We start from the raw sequence: 24,680 nt of genomic DNA on the forward strand, positions 1-24,680 counted from the left end.
CTAACTCTTTCAACAGGAACATGAATAGCCTTGCTGAATTTTCTCTTGTGTGTGTCTTTAGGACCACAAACAAGATAGATAGTATTTTTAACGTACTGATAGACCTTTAGCAAACTGATGTAGAGGCGCAATATATTTATGTTTTTAAAGTACAGCTTCTCTGGAGATTAAGAAGTCTTGTTGCTTACACTGGAATTTTCCAGCCTTTGCTGTGAAAACACACCTGTGCAACAGATCAGCCATACTTAACAAATGGGAGTTTTGTCCTTCCTACTAGCTATTGTGAATATTCTGTTGCTCTGGGTATTTTTCAAGAAATGTACTTGGAGGAAAAAATGTAGGAAAGTAACAGCTCTTTTGACTTCTGCACCAGCTATCCAGTACTGTATGTATGCCTTACCACGTTGTTAGTCAGCAGGTCACACTGCTGACTAATAGTTGCACGTTGCAGAAGCACAGAGCACTTGTTGTCTTGAGTTCTTCATTGATGCTTTCTCCAAGCCCTGCAAATTCTTATGCTCACGAGTCACTTCATGAATGGGAGTGATCCCATTATCCCTGGTCTTAGAGTGAAAGTTTCAGGAACAGCTTGCATTCTGCTGAATGGTAAGTTTATAGTTTGTATAGAGCAGCTGGAACATGCAGTTCATGTTATAGATGTTTATCTTTGGTGAAATACTGAAACTGTTTAGCTGAGTGAACAGGTTGTAAACCAGGAAGCCAAGGGATTTTCATTATTTGTTAGTGTTTGTCCTTGGATTAACATTTACTTTTCATGAGCCAGAGTATAAACTTTGTATAGACCTTCCTCATTCAAGAGCCTTAATTAATTGATTTTTTTTTTCTTTTAACTACTTGGATACTCTCCCAGGAGAAGTTTTATCAAAATGCAAAGCACCTAGAATTAGCTCACTGAAGTGTATTGTGCTGTCAGTATGTTTTAGGCTTTGGTGGAACATTTAAAATTAATTTTTAAAGTCAAGTTGCTGTATGAAAAATGTTTTATGGTCTTTTGTTAAAACTAATACTATTAAGACCTTAAAAAAGGAGAAATAATTTCTCTTTTCATAGGTCCACCTTGTGCACGTGACACCTTTTTGTATCTGATCAGCTTTATAGCTTCCCAGTGTTGCTATTTGGGAAGCTTTGCTTTGTCTCTGCCTAGGTCTCTTACACAATAACAAGGTATAGGAAATGCTCCTGAAATGAGCAAATGAAGTGTAGTCATGTAACTCACCTCTGAGAATTTGCTTCATTGTCTAAAGCAGATGGTCAGATTCAAGGTGATGTTCTAAATTGGCTTGAGTTAAATTTTTTCTTGAATTGCAATGATTGGTGAAATTCAAGAATAAAAAGGTCCATTAGTATTTGACAGAGGGCAGTCATGAAACCTTGATAACTAGTTGACTTTTTGGTAGATTTTCTTTTTTTAGCTATGCTCTGTTCACTGGACAATCACATTTCTTGCAATGTGTGCTCAAGATGATTTGAAAATAAATTAATATTGTCACCCTTTGACTTAAAAGCCATCTGTACTTCACAGCTGTATATAGAGTCAGCTGAGTCAGAGTAATAGTGCTTTGCATTTCCGCTACTCTCTGTGCCTAAGCATGTCACAGAGCTGCTCTCTTGCTTCTTCAGTTGTTGGAAATCTGATGGGTGTCTGTAGTCCCGATTTAGATAATGAAATTAAGATACAGTAGGACTCATCCTGTCACATTGTCATACTACTCTTTGGTTCAGAATATTAATTAACCCTGTCTAAATCCCCCATGTGGATTATTGTCGATGCAGTCTTTGTAAAAGCTTTATGGGAATAAATATTTAATGAAGTACCTTAGAGACATCAAAGAGATGTACAGATGTAAAAAAGAGCTGTTTTTCCTGCTCTTCCGTAGCAATATCTGATGGTAATAAATTATTATCTATTCAGTACATGAAGCTGTGTGTGTATATGGTAAATTGTTTGATTTCTGTGAAAATAGTATAACATGGGCAGAAATACTATTCAAGATTTAGACGTCACTTGCAGGAAGAAAATTGAGTATTTGTCACCTCAGATTCCTGCTGCTTCATTTCTGTCCTGCCTTTGGTAGGATCCTTGTGATCCTTGAGTTAGTCTGTGATTTTACAGGTGGAACTGTTTTTAGGAAACTAAGATGGAGAATGACCTAGCTGAAGTCATCCTGCTGTCTGTGGTATTATATAAAAAAAAAACCATAAGAGCCTGAAAATGTGTGCACACCACGTGTTCAGAGGCCAGGAGTGCCTTGGGCAAAGGATCGAGCCACGAGCTTGCCTGTCACTGCATTTCGTTCCACTGCTAAGGAAGCCTGTGAATATTGTTAGTCACGTCATACCATTCCAGCAGCTTACTTTCATCTTCCCCTGTTTTAATTAACGATCACTTCCATAGCTGTGCTTTTGAAATAAAATCAGTGCCTGCCTCTGGATGTTAAGGCACTTTGAGATATTACTGCTAAATAAGGGATTCTGTGGACTCAGGACAAAATTTCTGCCTCTCACTGCAGAAGGAGGTTCTGTGTGGTCCTTGATCACTGTTTTCTCTAGTGTCAGCTGGTGTTAGGATTACAATTCACAAGTTAACTTCAGTGGCCATGGGGGTTGTCCCCTTGAGCTCTCTTGTTTCTGTAATAACTATGTGAAACCCGACGTGTCAACAAAGTCCAGATCTTAATGCACTTCAATGCTTAACCTTGTTAATTCATCTCCTTAACTTGTGTCAATGTGGATTTAGAAGACTGTCCTTATTTTTGGAAATGCTGCTTCCTCAGCGGGGCAGTAAGGCCGTACATGTTTGAAACGTGTTTGAGAAAGATGAAAGACATACTTTTTAATAGTTAAACTAATCTGGCAGTTTTTCCAATGCTTTTTAAAAAATTGTGATGAGAAAGTGGCAAGGATTTAACTTATTTTGCTCAAATGATTTGGCCTCTGAATTTATTTCAGGTGCACTGGAGGCTTAGCAGATTGCAACACAAACAGTGAATATGGATTTTTGAACATTTTGTATAATCTTTTAAACAGAGAAAGGTGCTTAACCTTAGTAGAAGAGTGAAGTTCCTCTATGCTGTGACCATCTCTGAGGGTTTGACTTCTGCTTAATGTGTAGTATCTGGAGGACATCAGGCTCTTCTGAATGGTACATCTGTGGCTTTCTAGATCTGATTGTCTAGCACTTACAGGTGATGTAAAGTCTGAACAAAGTACTTCAGTTTCAGAAAACAGCATTTAACTGGTTTCACTGAGCATCCCTGATGAGAGTAATAACTACTAGATTTTAATTAGGCAATAGCAACATGACAAGCAGGTCTTCACATCTCCCTTGTTCCCTGCCACACATACCTGTAAAACATAATTTTGGTTTCTTTTCTTGTTAAATCAGCATCTGCTCTGCAGCCTGTTTTCTGGGTGACACTAAACAGGATTGGGGTAGAGGCCTTGAATATGTCCATTTTCTGTATTACTGCTAATTTCCTTTTCTCCTAATTTTCTTTTTTTTCATCTTTTTAGTGCATTCCAGTTGTTTTTCCGGAGAGCATGATAGGCTTGATGGTGAGAGGGCTATATGCACAGAACCACATGCAGAAAAAAGGATATTTCGGAATTCACTATGATGGTCAAGATTATTCTGCTGGCATGGCATGCAAAGATATAAAATTGCCATGAAGGAAGCTGTAACTACAGAGCTCATTCAATCCACAGTACACACAGCATCCTACTACACTCTCTGGAGAGCACAGATATTTTTGCTCTGTGCTTCTCTTCACTATTCTTTGATCACAGGTCAGAGCCCTGGGAGGGTCTACAGCTGGGAAAGCCTGAGATGCTGCACGTGAACAGGATGGTAACAGTCAAGGAAGTGTGTACAGATGGATCCAAAGACCGTTTACACTTGGGCACAGATTTTTACCATGTTATTTTTCAGTGTTCTTGTTTAGGTAATAAATAAATCAGTGTTTGTTCTTTCTTATGTAATAAAGCAGTCCAAGGCCTTCTTATCTCCAAATCCCTACATTATACTATGTATGTATAATTAAAATGAGAGAATATGAAGTCATTTGAGGTCCCAAAGGAATGATCTAAAATGCTACAGATAATACTGTATCAGCAGTAATCCATGATTATTGTAGAAAGTACAGAGCTAGAAGAGGGCGTGGGTGAGTAGCTGGCGGAATTAACCAAAGATGGATTATTTCAACTAGCTTTCATCATGCCCTTTTTTCCTAATTCAAGAAGCAGTTTTTCAATCACTAGGCTGTCATAATACAGTGTAATGAGTACTTCGATACAAGAAAAGCAGATAAAAAAATGTTTAACTGGAAGTCATATAAAATGACAAAGACTTGGGGTATGTAAACATGGCAAATTAAGAGCCCCGAGTGAGCTAGCTTGGGCAAGGAAGAACAATACATCTGCATACATGCGATGCTTGACTAGTCCTATCTCAAACAGCTGTACTTGATATTGCCTTGTGCTGGAAGAGCCTGGTACTTTTCCCTCCAGAAGTGGGAGGCCAGTTGAGGCTGATAGTGCTCCAGCTGGTTGTTAATGCTTGAATAATAAACCATTTATTTGTAAGTTGAAGTCTTGCAATATGTTCATCCTTCCAAGGATGAGCCAATATGAGGAGGGCCTGTGCTGGTGAACCCTTTTCCAGGCATCGTTTAGGAATACCTCTGCCTCTCTGGGTATCCTGTCCTGCTTTTCTTGAGACGTGCAATGGTAGCTGTGTTTTGATGCCTCTGCAAGTCCACTTGTCTGTTTTGGCTTTCTTGAGGCCACACTGGCAGTTGGCAAGTGAGTTTATAGTTTTAATAGTATTGGACTCACAATCAGATTAAATAGCATAGATCTTAAAAATAAATGAGAGTCGTTAGTAAGAGCACTTGGTGCTGGCAGGCTTACAGATAGCATTTGGGGTGGGGAAAAAAATTATCCAGGAGAGTCCTGGATTTTTTGGTGGAACTTGTGCCTGTGGGAGAAGGAGACCTTACATGTTCAGAGGTCCTCTTGCGGTCCTCTGAGGGGAAGGCAGGAGGGGTGAGAAGATGCAGTTTGGTTGTGGAAGCTTGCAGAGGAGAATCTGTTCCTGTGCTGTGATGGGGCTTTCAAGTACCAGTATCCAAAACAAAGCTTGTCCCTTACCACTCCTTTGTCCTCTTTATTCATCAGCTAAATGAATTCTTGCGTAGCAGTAAAGCTTTTTTTTCTCCTGTAGCAAATGGTGTCAAGCAGCTGGCTGGCATGGTAATTTTTCACACTTTTCCCTTTTGCCAAGAAAAGACCATACACTGTAATGCATACACTGACCAGCTCCAAAGCCAGGAGGACAAGCCCATGTATTGCTAGATCGAGTGGCAGTCATCATCCTGACCACAGAAATGAGAGATTTGAGATTACTGGAAAGCTGTTCTTCAAGTAACCTTCCCACCTCCATCCCAGGGCAGAAAATGCACTATTTCTTTCTGAGGGAATAATTTTGCTGTTGTGTTTTGTTTTGTTTTCTTGGATACTATGGATCCAGAGCTTCTCTGATGATTTTAGTGATCTAGGAGGAACATATGTTCAGGATGGCGTTATGGGGTGCTGCGACTTTTGTCATGTTTGAATCCTTAACGTTAGTACTTCTTTCCAGAAAACATAGAACAAGGAGGGTGGTTCTTGCTACTGGTGCTTGTTAACACAAAAGACAGTCATGCAGTTTCCCAAATAAGTTAACAAGATAGTTCCTACTACTTTTGGTGTTAGATATTTTAACAGAAAAAGATTTTTCTTTTTTCCTGTGTTTGAATGAAGATAATGTTTTGAAGCCATGATGGCTATGCCCTAATTTCTCTCCTAATTATTAGAATAATCTGCTGGAGTTTGGCTTATGACTGATTAGGTGGATTGAAAGTGCAACTGCTGTACTAACGTCACTGTGGCATGCAGATTACCATGTGTATCTGTTTTACAAATGCTGTGATGGGTTTAAGCCATGCTAGTGTGAACAAAACTTTCATATTGTTCCAGAAAAACAAGCAAACAAATAGATGATCTCCTCCTCACCCAAATTCACTAAAAGGTTTCTTGAATTATTATATTAGGAATTTTAAGTGTTACATTCCTGCCTATTCATTTTAGTGTTATTTTCTGGATCTGTTGCTCATGAATTTGTCTAATCATTCTTTTTTTGAACTTAGTAATACTGTTTTTCTTCACAGCCTCCTGAGGCAGTTAGTTCACTACCTGCTGTGTAAGGTACTTTCTTTAGTCTGCCTTAAGCAATTTCCTGATTTCCTGATTTCACTGACTTCCTCCTAGCTCTAGTATTGCAGGATTCCATCAATAGCAGTTCTGCGTTTGCCTTTCCCACTGCCCTCAAGATTTCATAAGACTCAGTCTTATTCCCCCTCAGTCGCCATCTCTCCTCTATCCTCTCACGCATTTTAGTTGTTCAAGCTCAGCTGTGTCCTGCTTAGGATGCAGAGGCTATAGGTAGGTAAAACATTCAAAATGTGATTACACCAAGGCTTTAAATAGAAGCAAAATGCCCCTCTGTCTTGTTCACAATATCTTTCCTGATGATGCCCAATGTTATATTGGCTTTTTTGGCTGCTGCTGCACCTTGAGTTGATGATTTCAGAGACTTGTCTGTCATGACTCCAAGACCTATCTGTCAGCTCCGTGTTTTATCAGTAGCTAACAGAGTGATGGCTTTTCTTTAGTTTTTAAGATATCAAAATACTTCTCAAGTATTATTAAGTATACAAGCAATATATTTTTAGAGAACATAACTATTTTCTCTATTAGCCTTGTTACCTAGGTGGCACTGTAAAGCATGGAAAAGATGTTCTCTTAGGTGTGGTATTACATACTAGTATGCAGTATTTAGTGTTTAGGTTAGATTCATAGGCTTTGGCAGAAAACTAGTGCTCCTGCAGTGTACTTGATGATATCTACTGTAGAAGACAGAACGTGAAGTTAGTGTCCAGAATAATACACATAGGGAACTCAAAAATTCTGCTGGGGGAGGAGAGCACCCAATCAAGGAATACTGTAGTCACGTGCATTTGCCCTCTGCTACTCTGCACCTGACTACGCACAGTAGCATGGGAAAGAGCAGTGCAGTCAAAGTTAGACACCATGCTGAGATAACAATTTTTGAAGCATTGGTGGATCTTTTGAGGTGACCATGCCTGTCAGCTGGAAAAGGCTGTGACAACACTGGGAGAAATGCTTGTTACTGGAATAAAATGAGTGAAGTGACTTGAACACAAGAAGAAAATACTGCGTGGACAAACCACAAAGTTTGGCTGTGGGAAAGCTTTCTTGCCTTATTGAACATCTTAAAATAGATAAATAAATTGACTGTTAAGCAGTTAGCAGCATGGTCTCTGGGGGTCATGAAGCCTGCTTGAAAACAAGAATAGATATTGCTGACCGTTCATCTGCAGTTGCAGGAAGGGCTTGGCTAACCTGGAGTTGAGTCATCTGTATTGCAAACAGATAATAGATGGAAATGAGGTTATTCCAATGATAGACATTTGTAAGCGCTGAAGCACACGTTTACTAGCTTGCTGCTAAGCCTGAGTACTTAGGGCTATAAATCAGGCTATAAAGTTGTGCCAGGGCTCAGAAAAAACATCTGTAGTGGAAGGACACGAGAAGCAGCAAAATCAGATCTGATTTTGCAAGTTATTTCTGTAAGTGTAGGCAATTTTAAGTACACACATAAACGTTACTGAATTCAGGAGTCAGGTACACATTCATAGGTCTTTGCTGACCTAGGACATAAATTACTTTATCAGGATTATAATTATAGGAAGTGTCTGAGGTTCAGCCAACCTTTAGCAAAGCTTGCAACATTGGCTTTCAGTCCAAAGTGCATATATCTCATTCATTTGAAGGAACTCCTTAATGACTTAGTCTTGTTCCAGACTGCCCTTCTTGCTTTGAAGATGAACAGTATCCCATGCAGCTTGCTCTGTGGGTGATCTCTGAAAAACACATTCAGACTCTCTGATTCTGCTCTGCATGGGTATTCTCCTGCCCTTCTTATAAGTGCAAGTGCTTCCATTGTGTCCCAGCCAACAATTTCTCCAGTCTCCACTGTGAACTGTGCCCTGTGCCTCTTTTACCCTCTTGACTGCTGCCTTCTGTCTTGGAGATGTTTTTTTTTCTTTTTTTTTTTTTTTTTTTTTCCTCAGAAGTGGAATAATTCTTTGAAAGTGCAATTTCAAACTACTTCATTAAGGATTTCAATTGCATATAGCAATTGCAATTGCATGCAATGCATGCAGTAACTCAGTAGCACAGAACCTTAGTGACAGAAAAAATAAACTTCAGTATTTTTATTTAAAAAATTACTAGTGTAATAGAAAAGTACGTGAACAGTTTAAGAGACAGCCCCTTGTCCCCCAAACAGCCAATGAAACATTCCAACAACAAACCCCCTTTCATATAAGGGAGGAAAAATGGAGCTTCTTCGTCAGACTAGCAAGTGCTGGGGATTACATATTTTAAAGCAAAGACAGATGAATAACATCTATGGCTCATGTTTGTGACAGAAGCTAGCCCACATGATGGCTTGTGTTCAGCTCTGTCATCCCAGGATGATCACTGGGAAGAAATCAGCTCTGGGGCACAAATGTTCTTTTCCCTAAAATTATATCTTATATGCTCTTTTGGTTATGTATCCTCTACTTACTCTTATTTATTTTCTGTTAACAAATATGTATTTGTGTTTTCCCAATTGTTACCGAAAGGAAATATTCCCAGGTATGTTAGGGAGACAAGACAATGAAAAATGTGTTATACTGAAGTGACAGAAAAATTATAGTGGAAATTTTCTGCATTTTTTTTAATTCTGATTTTTTTTTTTTATTCTGAACAACCTGCAGAGCCAGTGATTTAGCTGGAGGAAATGGATAATAATACATTTTTGTTAGCTTCATGTAATTGACAAAAATTAATATATTGACAATGTAGACTGAAAGAGCATACATTATTTTTTATTGTAATGAAGGTAACTTTGGGGGATATTTTTTGACAAATTTTGGTAGTTTCGTATTGCAAACAGGCTTAAGCAAGAAACTAGTATAATACCTATATTTATTCCTGTTTGGTTTCTTTCTGGGGAAAATAAAACCATGTATTTCTTGTTTAAGATCAGCTCAGATAACTGAGACTATTATGGATGCAGAAATTTAATGACAACATTGAGGATCTTTGATCCTGGTCAGCAACAAACTATTTGCTTAGAAATGCCACAAGTATGCACACTCCCACCCAAACTCCCATGTTCATCTCTATAGAATTTTAGTGGAATGCATAGAAATGAGTTCTTGCCCTCATTCTGAGGGGTTTCTGTCGATGCTGCTATTGTCTTTGATGCGAAGTGCCAGTGTAGTATCTTAGTGACCCATCACAAACTGTAGTATTCATAGCTGTCCCCCTGTATTAAAAAAACAGGTTTTGAATTCTACTGAATTAATGTGTGTGTGTTTTCAGGTTTATTTGCATAAAATAACTGTATATTGGTGGGAGGGGGACTCCCTGCCATCTCACTTCAGGAATCTAACTTGTGATTTTTTGCATAGCATTTGAGGGAGAGAAAGAGAGAGGCTGCCTGACTCTTGAATAGGTGCTTTGAGTCAATTCTTGAAGATTTTCCATTCTCCTGGGCTCTGCAGATAATGGCTTGTAACAGATGGTCAAGGTGGGCAGCATTGGTGCCTAATCCTGTTACATGGGAAAGAATTTTCTGCAAAACTAATTTTTCTTCTGTAAATACCGAAATCGTCGTAGAAAAGTAACCGTTCACAGTGTTTGCTTACATCTGTACAGCTGGTGAGTCAGACCTAGCACGGTCCTGAGACTTCAGATTCTTAGTTCTCATCTCAGCCTCATGTCTGCAAATGCAGGTTGGGAGCAGTGGGTTAATATTCTTTTTCAGAAGCCTATTTACTTTCATATCTCATTATAGTAATTTTCAAACTCAGAAACCACCAATGTGCAGTATCACTGGAGATCTGCTGACCTTACAGCTCAGCTAACACGCCCATACTGTGAAATCTTGGGATGCCCTTTCATAGGTGGTTTTTTTTGGCACTTCTTAAAAGATGAACTCAGTTTGCCCTCAAGCTAATGGTTGCTCTGGAGAACGACAACCCAATTTTTCACTCTGGCAAGATGTACCAAAAGTTTTAGGATGGGGACTGCTCATTTGCCCAAGTTATGTGTGGTACCTGCATCAATATACTGAGCCTTTTCCAGTAGGCTACTGTTGCCGATGAAGACTTTTTACTGCATCTCACTGTGGCCTTTGGTTCACCCTGATGAAGTTCTCCTCTGGGAACTATGTGTACTGTAGCAGTACCAAATTATGGAAGTGAATTAGTGAGCTGTTACTGGACACTGATTACAGGAAAAAAAAGGGGGTTGCAAAATAAAAAAGGGCCTTGAAGTGCCAAGTTCCTGTAGAAACTTGTAATACTGTAATGCAGTGGAGGGATGTGTTCACAATGAGAACAAATTGCTTTTCTCAGTGATAACTGTCTTGTATTTATGTAGCATTTAGTAACAATCCAAGGAAAGGAGGAAAATTTCTCTTGCCCTTCAGATAATACTTCCAGTCTTGCTCGAATCTAGAACTCACTGTAAGCTTCAGATAAGCTACTTGGTGCAGGAGCTCATGGTACACACAGATCCAAGTAACTTGGGCAAAATATGTCTGACATCAATGTTATTCATAAAGCACATTTTTATTGACTATACTGTAGCTCAAGGTTGGAGAGGACTGGCAGCATCAGGGAATGTCTGATAGCACCCTCTAGATGGTTGACTTTATCTCGCTAAAGCAATGCTTAAATGGTTTATTTTCCCAGAAGGGTGAAGCTGCTGAATGGTGCAGCTGTAACCAGCTGGGTGGCTGGGAAAGGAGCTGCGAGTGAGTCACTGGGCTGTGAGCTGGTCCATCTCTGAGAGGCTGCTCTCCGTGGGAGAAAGCAAAAGAGAAGGCGATGGCCTCACGGCTGTGCCTCTCCTCTTGCTACTAGAAATAAAGCTGCTCTATGGTAGAAGACGGAGGGCAGGTAGAAGGAGCCTTTTGTTTTCTTCTCCCCAGTTCTTCTGGAGGAAGAACAGCTCTGAGAGGAATGGGAGAGGTTCCCCTCAGGCAGGTCCCCTGTGCCCGCCACCCCCCTGGGCCTCAGGGAGTCACTTCTGCCTCAAAACTTCAGCTGGGATTCTTGATGGATTAAAAAAAGAAAAGGAAAGAAATCCTCTCCACTGTGGTCAGTGTGCTATTTTGCCTAGAGCAATAAAGAGAGAGATTTCATTGTGTAAACCTGTATTTAATGATAGGGGAGGTGCTCAAACAAACTTACATTACCATAATTTTTACACATTACTAATAAGCATCATAACAGCTCTACATTTTAAATAAAGTACTCTCCACGCTGCTTCTTAGTGAATTTTTGTTACTTCTGCTGTCATTATTTCATTGTTATTGAGAAAAATCTCGTCTTACATCTAGTTTTTCCTGTGGTTGCGCATTGCCTCTTTTTCCTGCTGTTTAAGGTAGCAAGAGAAAGATTCAGAATAGTTGCACAACTAGTTTCACACTGATACGTTTAATCTGTTGTAAAAAGATGACACATTGTTTCCTAATTTTTTAAATTATATTTCAGATACCTCTTATATCTACAAATAAAAAGGGACATTTTCCATGGCCGTTTGCTGTGTTCATTCTCTGATGCTGCATACATGGGTGCCTGTATTGTCCAAGGTATGTACAAGCAGCAGGCTTCTTTAAATACTCAACTCATAGGTGTGTTCAGTAGAAAGAGAAACTCAGTTGTGGCAATATAGCTAGCAATAGCGTATATTTTTTTTTAGTTGTACTGTTTCCCTGCATTGTCATGCACTGGAAAATGTTGTAAGTAATTCAGCCATTTAGCCAACTAAAACCAAACTGGAACTTAAATTTAAAAACAATGGGTTGTCTTAGCATTTAAGTGAAAAAGTATGGCATCAATATTAGATTCCAGTTATAAACAAAGCAAAATTCTGTTCTGAATCCTGAATGTAAATGTGGCCTATTCCATTTGAACTAAGCAGGAAAAAGTGTCATTCAGTGCCCTTTCTTATGGTAAAGAAGATCTGTGTGATGATGGCAAAAATAGTAGATGTAATTCAAGGAGAAAGGTCTTTTCTTTTTTTCCTTTTTTTTTTTTTTAATTCTCCCCCTCTTTCTCTGCATCATTTTTGTAGGGCCAAATTCAGGTATATGTCTTGGATTGCACACAGAGAAATAGTTAGCTAGATGTCTGATTAGGGACTATCATGTGTGTGGAAGTCGCCTTCATTCTGCCTTAACATGAATTAAGCTCTTAATGCCGTATAAGTCCAAACTAAGACTGAGCCTAGACCTTATTAAAAGAGGCTTATTTAGAAAATGAAAACACCAAATGCCATGTTTGGGTACCTAAGTGGTGCATCTTTCAGAAGAGTAATGAAATACTGTGGGCCACCTTAAATAATGTTACAGCCTGTGTTTCTGTGCTAGAAAAGAATTAAACTGGCCCATATCAGCGAGGATAAATTGGTGTGAAAAACAGGAGAATCTGGACTGCATTGTTTTAGTTCTGCCTGGTACCAGAATGACAGGTACTCAAAGGGGGAGCATTACCTATGCCTCTGTTTTACAGAGCATATTTCTGCCACAGAAAATAGTTTAGGATTGTTAATTATTGCTGCAGTTAGTAAACCATGAACTCATTGATTGAAGTGGCAGTTATAAGTATTTTGTTGTTTCAGTTAACTATGAATTCTTCAAAGGAGCATTTCTTGAGAGATGCTGGATTCTTACTGATGATGGAAGTGTCTTGATATTACACTGTATTTACTGACTTTTTTCCTTATTAACTAATGTTGCAATTTAAATTTTCTGTTTTGCTTTGTATTTCGGATCTGTTTAGCTGAACTTGGTGATTATGATCCTGATGAACACCCAGAGAATTACATCAGCGACTTTAAGATTTTTCCCAAGCAGTCACAAAAGCTCGAGAAGAAAATAGCTGAAATGCATAAAAATGAATTCAGGTAATTTAGAATGCTGTTTGGTAAAGACACAGCTAAGAAATACTTCTATCTGTATCCAAATAGTGTATGTTAACTTAGAAGGGTTTGTTCCTTGGATTATAAGAGGTGCTTTACCAATATACTATCTAATATGCTGTATTTGAAAATGCGGTTTCAGCTTAGTGGGTTTTCTTTTCCTGTTAACCTTCATTAATCATAGCTGATTCCTGCACGTGTGTTGGTAATTTAGACTGCAGTTGCTTGAAGTGTAGGTCTGGTTAGTGAGAGCGGCTCACATCATGAGTGCTGCTCTGGTTGATTAGTGGAATAAGATCTTTCATTTAGGGATGACACTTACGTCTTTTGCTGTGAAATTTCTCTATGTAGTGCAATTATAAAATTCGTCATAGATATTGACCTGACTGAAACTGTAATTAAGTTATTTTATCTGTAGGTTATTAACATAGTGGTGAATTGCAAAGAAATGTCTTTAAATAACTTCTTTGGAAGACTAGAGAGGTGAGATTCAGAACTCTGCATGCTCTTTTTCTGTCCTAAACTTTTAATAGTGTGACAAAGGGGAACGGAGAAAGATTAATCAATCTTTTGGTTTCAAAGTTGAATGTGTCCCTGAAGTATGGTGTGTCAGAAGAGTAGTAGTGCGTTGTGCAACTATACCCTCTTCAGGATTGTCAGCGAATGACACGCACAGCAGTTGCGACAGTAGCTTGCATGATGCCCTAGTCATTTTGCTTAGTTCAGGATAGTCCTCAGAAAACTTGGAGAGGAATAGGATGTGAAGAAAATCAAAGGAAAGCAAATGATTCATTAGATGAAGTAGAAGGACAAGTTTTATTCAAAGATTACAAGTCTCTGTGCACTTGCTTAAAACCTCTATGTTTTGTTTTCATATTGCAATGTATGTAAATGCTTTGCTTAAGTATATGAATACTATTTATGCAAAAATTAGATTGTAAGACACCAAATTCCTGGGAAAAAAAAAAAAATGAAAAATTCCTTTTCAGAGGAGTTAAAGCTTAAAACACTTTTTTTTCCAGAAGCATATCAAATATGTTGTTCAACTGAAGTGCAACATTCATGACAGTAAGCTTGCCACTATTAATGCGTCTTCTCTTTTTTCCTTCCTGAAACCTATATACTTTTTTATATTTCTTTATCTGTATCTAATATTTTAGAGCAGTCCAGGCTGCACTTTACACAGACCCACAGAAACAGACTGTTAAAAAAGAAAACAGAATTTATCTTACTTTCAGTATTGTTCCATACAGTGGCTGCAGATTTCCAAAGGATAAATTCAGCCTTCAAAAACCAAGATCTTTCATCAATTAAGCCAAGGTGCAATTGAAAAGATTTTGATCCATTCAGTCTTTCAAGAACAGGCTAGTCCTTTATTTAAAGGTGGGAGAAGGGAAGGAAGGGTGGTTAGCCAAAGCTGGTGTTTTTTGTATTTTATAGCCCTAGGAGAGATGTATTTTTCTGTGGTGTTTTGGGGTTTTTTTTTGTTTGTTTGCTTTTTGTTTTTTTTTTTTCCCTTTTGTGCATAATTCTGCCCATCCATTTTGAATTTAATCTGCTAGTTCCTCTATTATGAATAATCAGGCACATTTTTTAGCTCATTTTTTAACCCTCCTTTCCTGTTAGTGTAATGTTCCTGATCCTGTGATAGTAAATGTTACAAGCCTTCACACAGGTCCCTCTGGGATTCTCCTAGTCATGCATTCCTCCCATCAATGCCAGCTCAGCATGTAAGGATGTCCACTAAATTTCTTCAGTAGTCTTAGTGAGGGACACTATTCATTATTGCCTTTTGCAAATCAGATGGTATTAACCCGACTTCTTTTGCCTGTGGATCTGCTGATTGCTGCAAAGAATTGCAGGAGGTGTTTGAGGCATAACTATAGTTTATAGCAGAACTCTCCTCATATATCCCACTTGTATGTATATGTTCCTTAATTCTCTTTCTATTCTAGATGTTACCAATTTGTATGTTACGAATGCTAGGCTCAGCGGATTATAGCTCTTTGCGGCCCTCAGGAACTGTTTTCTTTCTTTCCTCTTTTCTTTTGCTTATGTCAGCATCTGATGTGCCTTACCTATTTGTCTGGTTACAAAGACAGTTTCAGGGCTGTCTGGATAGCTACTATCTGTCAGTTTTCCACTGTAGCTCTGTCTTCCCAGAATTGATCATCCTATTACATTTTTTACATCAGACATTCACTACTCACATAGAAGTTTTACCTTTTTCTGGATATTTAATTCCGTGGATCTCTGTTCTAGGACTATAAATTAATAAAACATATTTGTCATATAATGAACTATATATAGAGAGGTCCAGTGCTAGATGATCAGATTTCCCTATCTAGCTGGAAAAAGATGATTAGAAAAACCACTGAGCTTACAGGCTTCTGTCTGATATTGATCAGCACGTCTGTTTCCCTGCATTCAGCAAGTTGAATTTTCTGATAAGAATTAATATTTTGCTGCTCAGTGAGTATTTTTAAAAATGCTGCAGAAGGTTCGCCTGGCCTTTTTGTAACAAGATACTTGAGTGATGTGGTAGCTGAGAGCTAACATGTAAGGAGAGCAGAAGACACTAAGACGTTTTTATCCAGCTGCCAGTCTGCTACCTTCAGAAGAATTACTTCCGAGTTTGAGCACTGCAAGTTCTTTGTTTTCTTCACATGTGTAAATAAACAAAGATCATAGCATCTCTCTCCTGCAGCAGGCTCCCGTATAACTAAAGCCTGGTGACTTGGAAGGGGACAGTTCTTCACTGAATCCTGTCTCGGCATCCTCAAGGACTGTTTACTGGGTACCTCTTTTCTTCTGTCCTGCAGCATAATGGAAGAATTTTCCTTTTGAAAGGCGCATGAAGACAGTGAGGGGAATGTCTGGGAAGCAGCAATAGGGTACTGTGACAGCTGCCAGTGACTTAGTGACTCATCTTGTGTCATTTAGAAGCCTTTTTCTTATTAATTAAAACAGATGTATGACATGGTGCCCATATTTCTTATCCTTTGTGGCTATGAGAACATAATTGGATTTTAGCAAAATATGACCTTTTATGTGACTTTCCACTGCACCTAATTGCAAAAATATAAGTGTGACGGACAGAAATGCATGTCAGCTTTATTGAGCTGTGATTAATTGTCTTCTGAACTTTAATAAACTGTTCTGCCCTCTTTGAGAAAGAGAGAGGTACAGGAATAATTTAATTGATCCTTACCAGTGGTGGGGCAAACACCTACCTTGATTTTGTCACAAAACCTATTCTCATTTTCCTGTCGTTCCAAGTTAAGTCCTCTTTTGAAACACGCTATACCACTGGGAGGTGAAGAGATAATGCTTCTATGATTTAAGTGTTAGAATATGTGAGGGTGCACTAGGAACTGATGAGACTTGGAGACTTGTTCTTAAAAGAATTAAAAATTGATTCCAATGTTATGTTTTTGGGTATCGTTACAATAGAGCATGGCTACTGAATTAATAGCTGTTTGCATTTCTGTTTCCCTGCCACGACTGGAAACAATTTGGGCCATAAAAATCTAGATATTGTGTGAGTGTATTCTGGTATACCTTCTTCTTCAAGTGAAGTGAATGCTAAGGTCCCTCCCCAGGTTGTTGATTTGCATGTCCCTTATCCCTTTTAGTTAAATGTGTGCAAGTGTTTGTAAGGTTGCACTGTAAATCACATCAGTGAAATGATCCAGGTTAAAAATAACTTATTTTCTTTTACTTGACTTCCACACAAAAGTACATGGAAACACACGTTCAGTTCTCACCTATTTTGGCAGTATTAAAGGTATTTAATACACTGCATTGTGCTCAGTGTATAAAGCCATAGCTCTTTTTTATTTCTGGTGACCAAAAGCCCCCAGCTTAACAAAAATAGAGTGAAGAACTCTGTACAGATTTGTGGAAAATCAAAACAAAACTAACCCATCAAATGAGGTTAAGCAGAGTCATTAAATCTTCTAGGTAGAGGAGAAGGCAGCTGCGTGAAAGGTTAATTCTTCAAGCATAACAGCAGGGATTACTAGGATTACTGGGGTTTTATGTGAAAGATCACTGAGGTGATCTTAATAATCTCTTTGGGATTTGAGATTTTGTTTTGTTGTTTTGTTTTGTTTTTTTTTTAACATATCAGGAGTTTGCTTCTTTCAGATGTTCCCAAAACAGTTGTACTTTTTCCATGGCAGAATTAGTACTGATTGTTTGTTTGGGAAACCTGCATTATGGCTGGCCCAGTGTTGCTTCTAGCTATTGCTATTGGATTTTGTGGGCTCCTCTTACAAAAGAATGGACTTTGTACATATGAATGCAACTGTGTCAGTACTAGTTCCAAATCAACTTTGGTGGTGTTACAACTGTGGGATTTGCTTCAGATAACCAAATAAAACATCAGATGTTTTTAGTGCAGTCACATTCCTTTCTCCGTTTTCCAAGACAAAAATTCCTTCCTATGAATTTATATCAAATCTTATGTCCTTTAACAGAACATGTGTTACTCTGATAAAATTCCCTGGCTCTTGAAACATACCAGTCAGCCAGAGCTCCCTGAGGCCAGACACCTGAAAATACAGAGATTTCCAAACAGAAGATCCACGTAAATCCCTATCAAGGGAATTTATATTTGTAGGAATCATGTTTTTTTTCCCCTTTTTTTCTTTTTTGAAAGGACTCAGTGGTTGAGAACAAAGATTTTTTTTTTTTGGTATCCCACCTGAAAACTAATGATCCATTTTTACTTATTTCTGATATGAAATATTATGCCATCTAATTTATAGGGAAGTGTTATGTAAACAGCCATTAATTCATCTGAAAGCCCTATGGAAACATTAAGTTTGCACAGTAAATTATAGAGTTACATGACCTGTTCAAATGCCTGTTTCCCAGGCTGAACTCATATCGGTAAATGCAAGTTACTTATTTTTGCTTGGGATGGCCAGTGTGGATACAGGCTCAAGAAGGTTGAGTGCTACTGAATTGGCTGTCGTCTCCATTGTGTGTATCAAATACTCCAGCTCTTGCAAAAGTCATATGTGGGAGAACATCTTTTGGGAGAAGAAAAAGTTTCCTTTGAGGGCATGAAATCACTGCCACGTTCTGCTATTAACTGTCTCAAAAGCAATTTAAACTTTTAAGCTAAAGGGTAGTATTTTCCTGAAAACCAGAGTAGCAAATTAATGTTTGTCTTTGATTCAAACTAAATGAGAAGTGTTGCTTAAATTTTATTTGAAAGGCATGCAACATTTTTATCCTTTGCTGCATCATCTACACTGTAACTACTCGGTGGGGACTTAAGCACTTTTAAGTTTCCTCCGCTGCTCTAACTCTTGCTGTATTCCCTTCACCGTACCATCGGTTACCATGGGTGTTTAGACTCTGGTGCCAGCAGGAGTACAGGATTTCTTGGTCTCTGCTGATTTGGCTCTCCAGCTCTCGTGCAGACGTGGAGCTGTGAGTGGAGACACTGGCAAGCATAACTACAAATGTTACTATCAGAGTATGTTCTGGGAGGCTGTCCTAGAAGACTTGGCAAGCGTTGCTAAAAAATGCTTCTCTTTGTGGGTGTTAATATCGTTTGATCCAAGATTAAAGCAACTTCTTGCATGCTGTTGAATACATTAAAAAGTGCTAAAACTAAATTCCTGTTTAGCAAGTCCAGAATGAGGTGGATCTTGTATTTCATTTAAAAGCTTCTTGCAATTAAAACTACATATTATCTGCTCTTACGCGTTTAATGCTGGCAGCGTGCTCATCTGCGCTTTATATTTAGCTTCTTGTACTAACCTAAGCACATCGGTATCTAATGGTCTTGTATACATGAAGGGAGTCTGATCGGAAGGACACATGGTGTGCTCCAAAGCTTGCAAGTCACATTACAGGAGACAGAAGCCACTCTGCTGGGGACTGAGGATCTGTTGAGGGGGAGGGGGAGTTTGGAAAAGGATAGGACTTGGGCTACAGCAGGGATAGCTGACTTCCAGGCCTAAGGAGCCAGAGTCTTTGTAGTTCTCAGCTCTGCAAAGTATGCCAAGGACTTTGGAGAGCTGAGGAGGATGATGATGTGTAGTGGGAGTTCACAGGCAGATAGTGGTGACAGCTGCTCGGGGTCCCACCTACATTACAGCCCTGAGCTGCACTAAATATCCACATCCTTGACAGCCCATGCTGGCTCATGTACAGTTTCCCAGTGTACGCGTTTAGATTTATCCATCAGGCTGTATGTTGGCATATGTCACTGCAACTTCAAAATTATCTAATTCTCTCTAATTTAGCAATCTGGCATTAAAATGCCATTGTGTTTGCTGTAATAGGTGAATAATTTGTTTGTTTCTATTCTGCTATATTTTTCTGGTGTATTCTCCAGAATTCCCATCAGTTGTAATTTGACTGAATTAGAGAGATGGCTGGAATGTATATTTATTAGAAGTCTGAAATAACAGGTTCACCTGGTCACCTAGTCCTTTCCCTGAAGAATGATGTATGTGTTGCTTTCTTCAAAGCTTTGTACTTCTGAACCATTTTTTTTTGTTACAGAAGTGTGCTTAAAACCAATTAAAATTAAGGAGCCGTACCTGTAATTCTGGATGCACTTACCAGAAAATAGTAAGAGTGAGATGCTGTTTTGTTGGATTGGTGTTTGCATGGCAGAGAGAGTATTTCCAGAAGCTTTATGGTGAGGAGCAGCTTTACCTGAGCATGATTTTAATGGAAGATGCAGCTGTAGCAGTAATCTAGAGAAAGGAACTTCACAGGTGTCTTTTCCCTCCTCTTTTCCCAAAGGTCTATCTGATACAAGGAAAAACTGAAAAGATGTATCAATACCTGTGATTTTTCTTTTAAGGGGAATTCCAAGAAGTATTCAGTAGAAAGGATAATCTACTTGAACTGAAAAAGGTAGCTGCTTTTATTGTAACATTGATAATTTTTAGGCTTTAGAAAATATTTATTTTGTGTGTGTGTCTATGTGCATATGCTTCCCCCCTGCCCCCCAGGAAGAGTAGTCATAATTATGATCCACAAATGTGGTTATTTTCTTTACTGAGCTAGTTGTTGCCTGTCTCATGGTGATGTTTGGATTCAGGTTCTGCATATTTAGCATACTGCTGAGCTCAGATGTCTGTGTGAATTTCTACAATGTAGGGATTTCTTCATCAGCTGCAAGGACCTGTTTCCTCTGCCACTCTCCTCCCTCCTCACCTCTTCTTTATTTGGCAGAAGGCTTTACAGGCCAGGTGTGTCTGGACCAGAAAGATGAATCTACTGTGATGTTAAAAACGGATAGCTCAGTAGATGTCTCTGTATCATGGGAATAGATTTTTAATTAATAATAAGTAAATTAAAACTGCATCTGCTCTGTAAATGTATTCTGTCTGTTGAGTAGGCTTAAAGCCGTCTGCATCACTGCATCAATTTATGAAGTAAAGTTGAAATAAAAATACCTAAACACAGATTTCAGAGATATGTCTCAGCCTGATCTCTGAAGGACACAAGTAATTTGAAATGTTCTGGTAGATGGAGTTTTGTAAGTGGCACATGTCATTACACTGTGTGTGGTGTAAAATTAAACCCATAAGCATTTAATAGACTCAGTAAAAGAGTTTGATTATTGTTTTAAAGTGATTATTCAGGTTTTTCTCATCCTAGATTCTGTCTATCAGGGAAAAAAAAACAATTTTGCAGTGCAAGTTAAAATTAAGTTAAAATTGATATTTGAGTGTTTTACAGTTTTCTAAGTTTTATATGTTCCAGCAACATTTCAGCAATAGAGCTACTTGCCAGGTGATAAGGTATCTTTTCATACGCAGACCCATTTAAATGTTTTTTCCTTCCCTGGTGCTGGTGGCCCGGGCAGTTCTCAGGGGAGCAGTGCTGCTGCCTGGGCAATGTGCAAAGCCTGACCTCGTTATTCTGACAAACTGAGCCACAACCTACAACACAATTTTGTTTACCAGTGTCTTCATTTAGTGCTTTTCTTTGAAGTTATCACCACCATTGTACTATTGTCTCCAGTACAACTGAAACACTGATAATTGTAGCAGATTTGTGTTTCAATACCACATAGTCCTCCTTAGCACCTTAATCGTGACTAGAAATACTAGCAGACAGACTGTATTTTAAAACATCTGTACTGTCTGCCAAAATCTTCTGAGCTTAAAGGAGAAGTAAAAACTTCTCAAGACCTTAGCACTATAATTGTATAGCAATTGGAGTCTCAACCACCTGTAAAAAGATTTAAAGAAACAACAGCAAAACCTCAGCCATGTGGTAAGCAGTTCTGTGATCAGTATATGGTATAGCTAAACATGTTGATGCTTTATGCAGAATTCCAGCTTTTTTTTTAGGTTAAAAGGAAACCCAGGTAACCCTGTTCTGCTGAGGGATGTCCTGTACAAGATCTGGGATATAACAAGGAGAATATTTTATAGATGGAAATCCTTCTTGAAATAGTCACTGTGGTCTCTTCTGAGACTACAGTGAAGTATGTGAACAGTTGCAGAGTTGGGCCAAGGGTGTTTGATGGAGACTGAGCCTATGTTATTTAAAGCTTTAAGGCTGGTACTTTTCCCTGGTTTGCATGGAGGTGAATATGTAATGTTTCTAGGGGCCAGATCATTATATACCTACATGTTTATTTTTTGAATTAATTACATGCAAACACCCTACAGACCATAAATACCCAGAAATAAATTGTACATGGGGCATGCTCAAGTACAGTACATGGGGCATGCTCAAGTACAGTATTGCTGTTATATTCTGCAGCAAGTAACTTTGTTTGACATAGAGATGAGACAAAAGGATGGAGAATAGTTATGCATTTTAGCAGTAGTATGTTAATAGTAGTATCTCACAGCACTTTTCAAGTCAGTAAGAGAATCAGAGAAGATAGATGAAGTGACTTCACCAAGGTCATTCAGGAAGCAAGAAACTGAGAATAGCATTGAAAATGCTTTTTCTTTGCTGTTATTGCTGTATAGTCTTCTCTGTTAAAAGGTATTAATGCTCAATCCTGTGCTATCTCATCCTTGACTTTCACTAAGTTTCACTACTTTGGTTTGTAACAGATACATACCTCAAAGGAAAGGTATGAAGGGAAGAAAATTCTAGAGTGAATCAGTGTGGGCAGCTAGCAAAACAAGTAGATCATTGCTGTGGCACACCCTAGAAGTATTCCCATGTTGAGCTTCCTGGCCTTTGAAGTGCTTCAGAGTTGGGAGCCCTGTGGGGAATAAACAGAGCTTGTGCATACTCTAGCGTGTACTTCTCATGAGCCTAAAGGAAAAAACAGAACATGTTGCAGACTTCTCAGTCTTCTATTAAAGTCTTTGTTTCATTAAAATTTTATTAGGAACATTTAGATGGATTGATTCCTAGGTTGAGTCATTAATTCGTAGCTAATAACTGTGGAGCTCTAATTTCACAAGTAATCCACATTTTATTATTTGTATGGTACACAGAAACTTTTCCTTGTAATCGTTTCTTTTACTGGTCCTGTTCAAAACCTTTGGCATGCTGCAGCTGGGTGCTATAGTGGCTGCAACATATGGAAAGGGAATACATCTAGCATTTAATGCTGAATACATACTGAGAAATTTGGGAAGTAATATAAGGTCAAAAGGAGTGAATGCACTGAGAGAGAGAGACCTGACTTTCCTGAGAGAACTGAGTTACAAAACAGCAAAGATGCACTGTCTAAATATTCCCTGTTTTTCCGCTGTAACAGGCATTAATTGAAACACGTGCATAAGTGAGGAAACTCTATACATTTTTGTGTAAGGATGTTTGTTGCATGTAGACAGCTTAAAGGCTTTTTAACAAAGCCAATCAAAGGCATATCTAATGTTAAATCAGTGACTGATAAAGGAAATGTTGACTTTTCTTTGCTGATAGGATTTGCTATAGTTACATTTTTATTTAGTAAGGAAAATTTCATTGCTAAGTTACAGATGAAAAGCATATTATCAAGGCTTGAATATTAATCCCTTGATAAGGGATGAATGAGGATTTTTTCATTTGATATTGCCCTTGACTCTTCTGCTTTATGATGTTCTTTTAAGGCTTTGCACAGTAGCCATTTGATTAGCCTGTAATCTGATAAGATCAAGCTCGTCCATGTCTTCTGCTTTTTTTTTCCAAGTACCACAGCTTGTTCCACTTGATGTGCACAAAGACAGCATAGTTTCAGAGGCTATAGGTGAAGAGAGCATGCTAATTTTTTTTAATGTGTCTCTTTAATCATAACTGAAATTTAATATTTTTTTCTGTTTTGGAAATGCCAAAACCCTGAAATCACGTTGTTCTAAATGATTTGTCCCTTTTTGGTCCTTTCAAACCAGAAGACTGACTACTTTCCTTTGTACCAGCAAAGGGAGGTGGGGAAAAGATGCAGTTTATGATCTTATTTTTCTGTAAGGCCCAATTTCCAATAAACGACCAAACCATCTATTTGTTTGGCTTTTCACTATACAACATAAGCATTCTAAGTAATTTAGGTCAAGTTAGTTAATTACTTCTGTCCAGTGCAGTTCGTTGGTACATGAAACAAACTTGTTGCATTTTTAAGGCTCATTTATGGTCTTAGAGTTGTGATTACACTTAAAGTTGTAATTTATTGGTATTGAAAAAGGAGAAAAACAGTTTAATAGAGCCATCAGAAAGTTGATTGGGCAAAATAAGCATTTTTGTTTTGTTTGCTGCTTTTGTGCTGTCTTCCCCTTAAATATTTAGCTGTGTAAATGCACATTTGCAATTTTTGGTGTTCCATTTGTTACATATTCTTCTCCATTGGAAAGTGGTGAGAAAGAGGGCAAGAAAAGAAGGAGCAAGAAGGGCACTTCTTCTCTAATCTCATGTGGTTTTTATTATTTAAAAGCTAAACATCAACAAAAATGTGATCTGAAATAAAGTGCAAGTAGTGTAGTATCAAGGAGGACCAAAAGACATGTGGAAGAAGCCAAAATATCCAAGTATCCAAAGTATCCAAGTATCCAAAGAAGCCAAGTATCATGGGATTGACTGGGAGATGATAAGCAGTGAAGGACAAATGAGCATGAATTAAAACTTTGTAACAGAAGAGGTTATTGACACTTAGATTGCCACAGGGCATCAGCTTGGTAGGTTCAAAATAGGATTTGACATCCACAAGCGTGCTAGACATTTTCTTAATTGTTAAACTGAACTTTGGGCTGGATACTGAATCTCTTATGTCAATGCTTGTTGGTTTCTAGCTACTGGGGGATAACAGACTTACAGGGAAATTATTCTACACCAGTGCACAGAGCAGTTTTTAAAGGCCAATTCCTGAGTGCCATTGGTCACAGTGTGAGACTGGACCCCAAAATGGAGGGGTAAGATAAAGTATGACTATTGCTGTGTTCCTTGCAGATTTGTCTATGGCTCATTTTTTGGATGATTTGCATGAGAAGCATTTATGAGGCCTGGCTTTCTAAAGGTCCTAAGCACTGCTCATTGTCACAAAACCATATTATCTATCAGAATGACATACTCTAGTCATGTAAATACATGAATAAAATAATACTTGGAACAGTTCACTGACAAACAGG

General features: G+C 38.4%; 1 protein-coding gene across 2 annotated transcripts in view; it reads left to right on the forward strand.

The window, feature by feature from the left end:
• Positions 1 to 24,680, forward strand: part of FRMD3 (FERM domain containing 3) — a 150,884-nt gene that overhangs the window by 90,742 nt on the left and 35,462 nt on the right. For both annotated transcript variants that reach the window (XM_087741522.1, XM_087741523.1), the window contains exons 5-6: positions 11,697 to 11,794; positions 12,987 to 13,110. In XM_087741522.1, coding sequence (XP_087597648.1) covers positions 11,697 to 11,794; positions 12,987 to 13,110 — 222 coding nt within the window. The remainder of the gene's footprint in view (positions 1 to 11,696; positions 11,795 to 12,986; positions 13,111 to 24,680) is intronic.

This window comes from Nipponia nippon, unplaced genomic scaffold, assembly GCF_047370975.1.
Source record: "Nipponia nippon isolate SJK-2023a ecotype South Korea unplaced genomic scaffold, ASM4737097v1 scaffold_8, whole genome shotgun sequence".
Lineage (NCBI taxonomy): Eukaryota > Metazoa > Chordata > Aves > Pelecaniformes > Threskiornithidae > Nipponia > Nipponia nippon.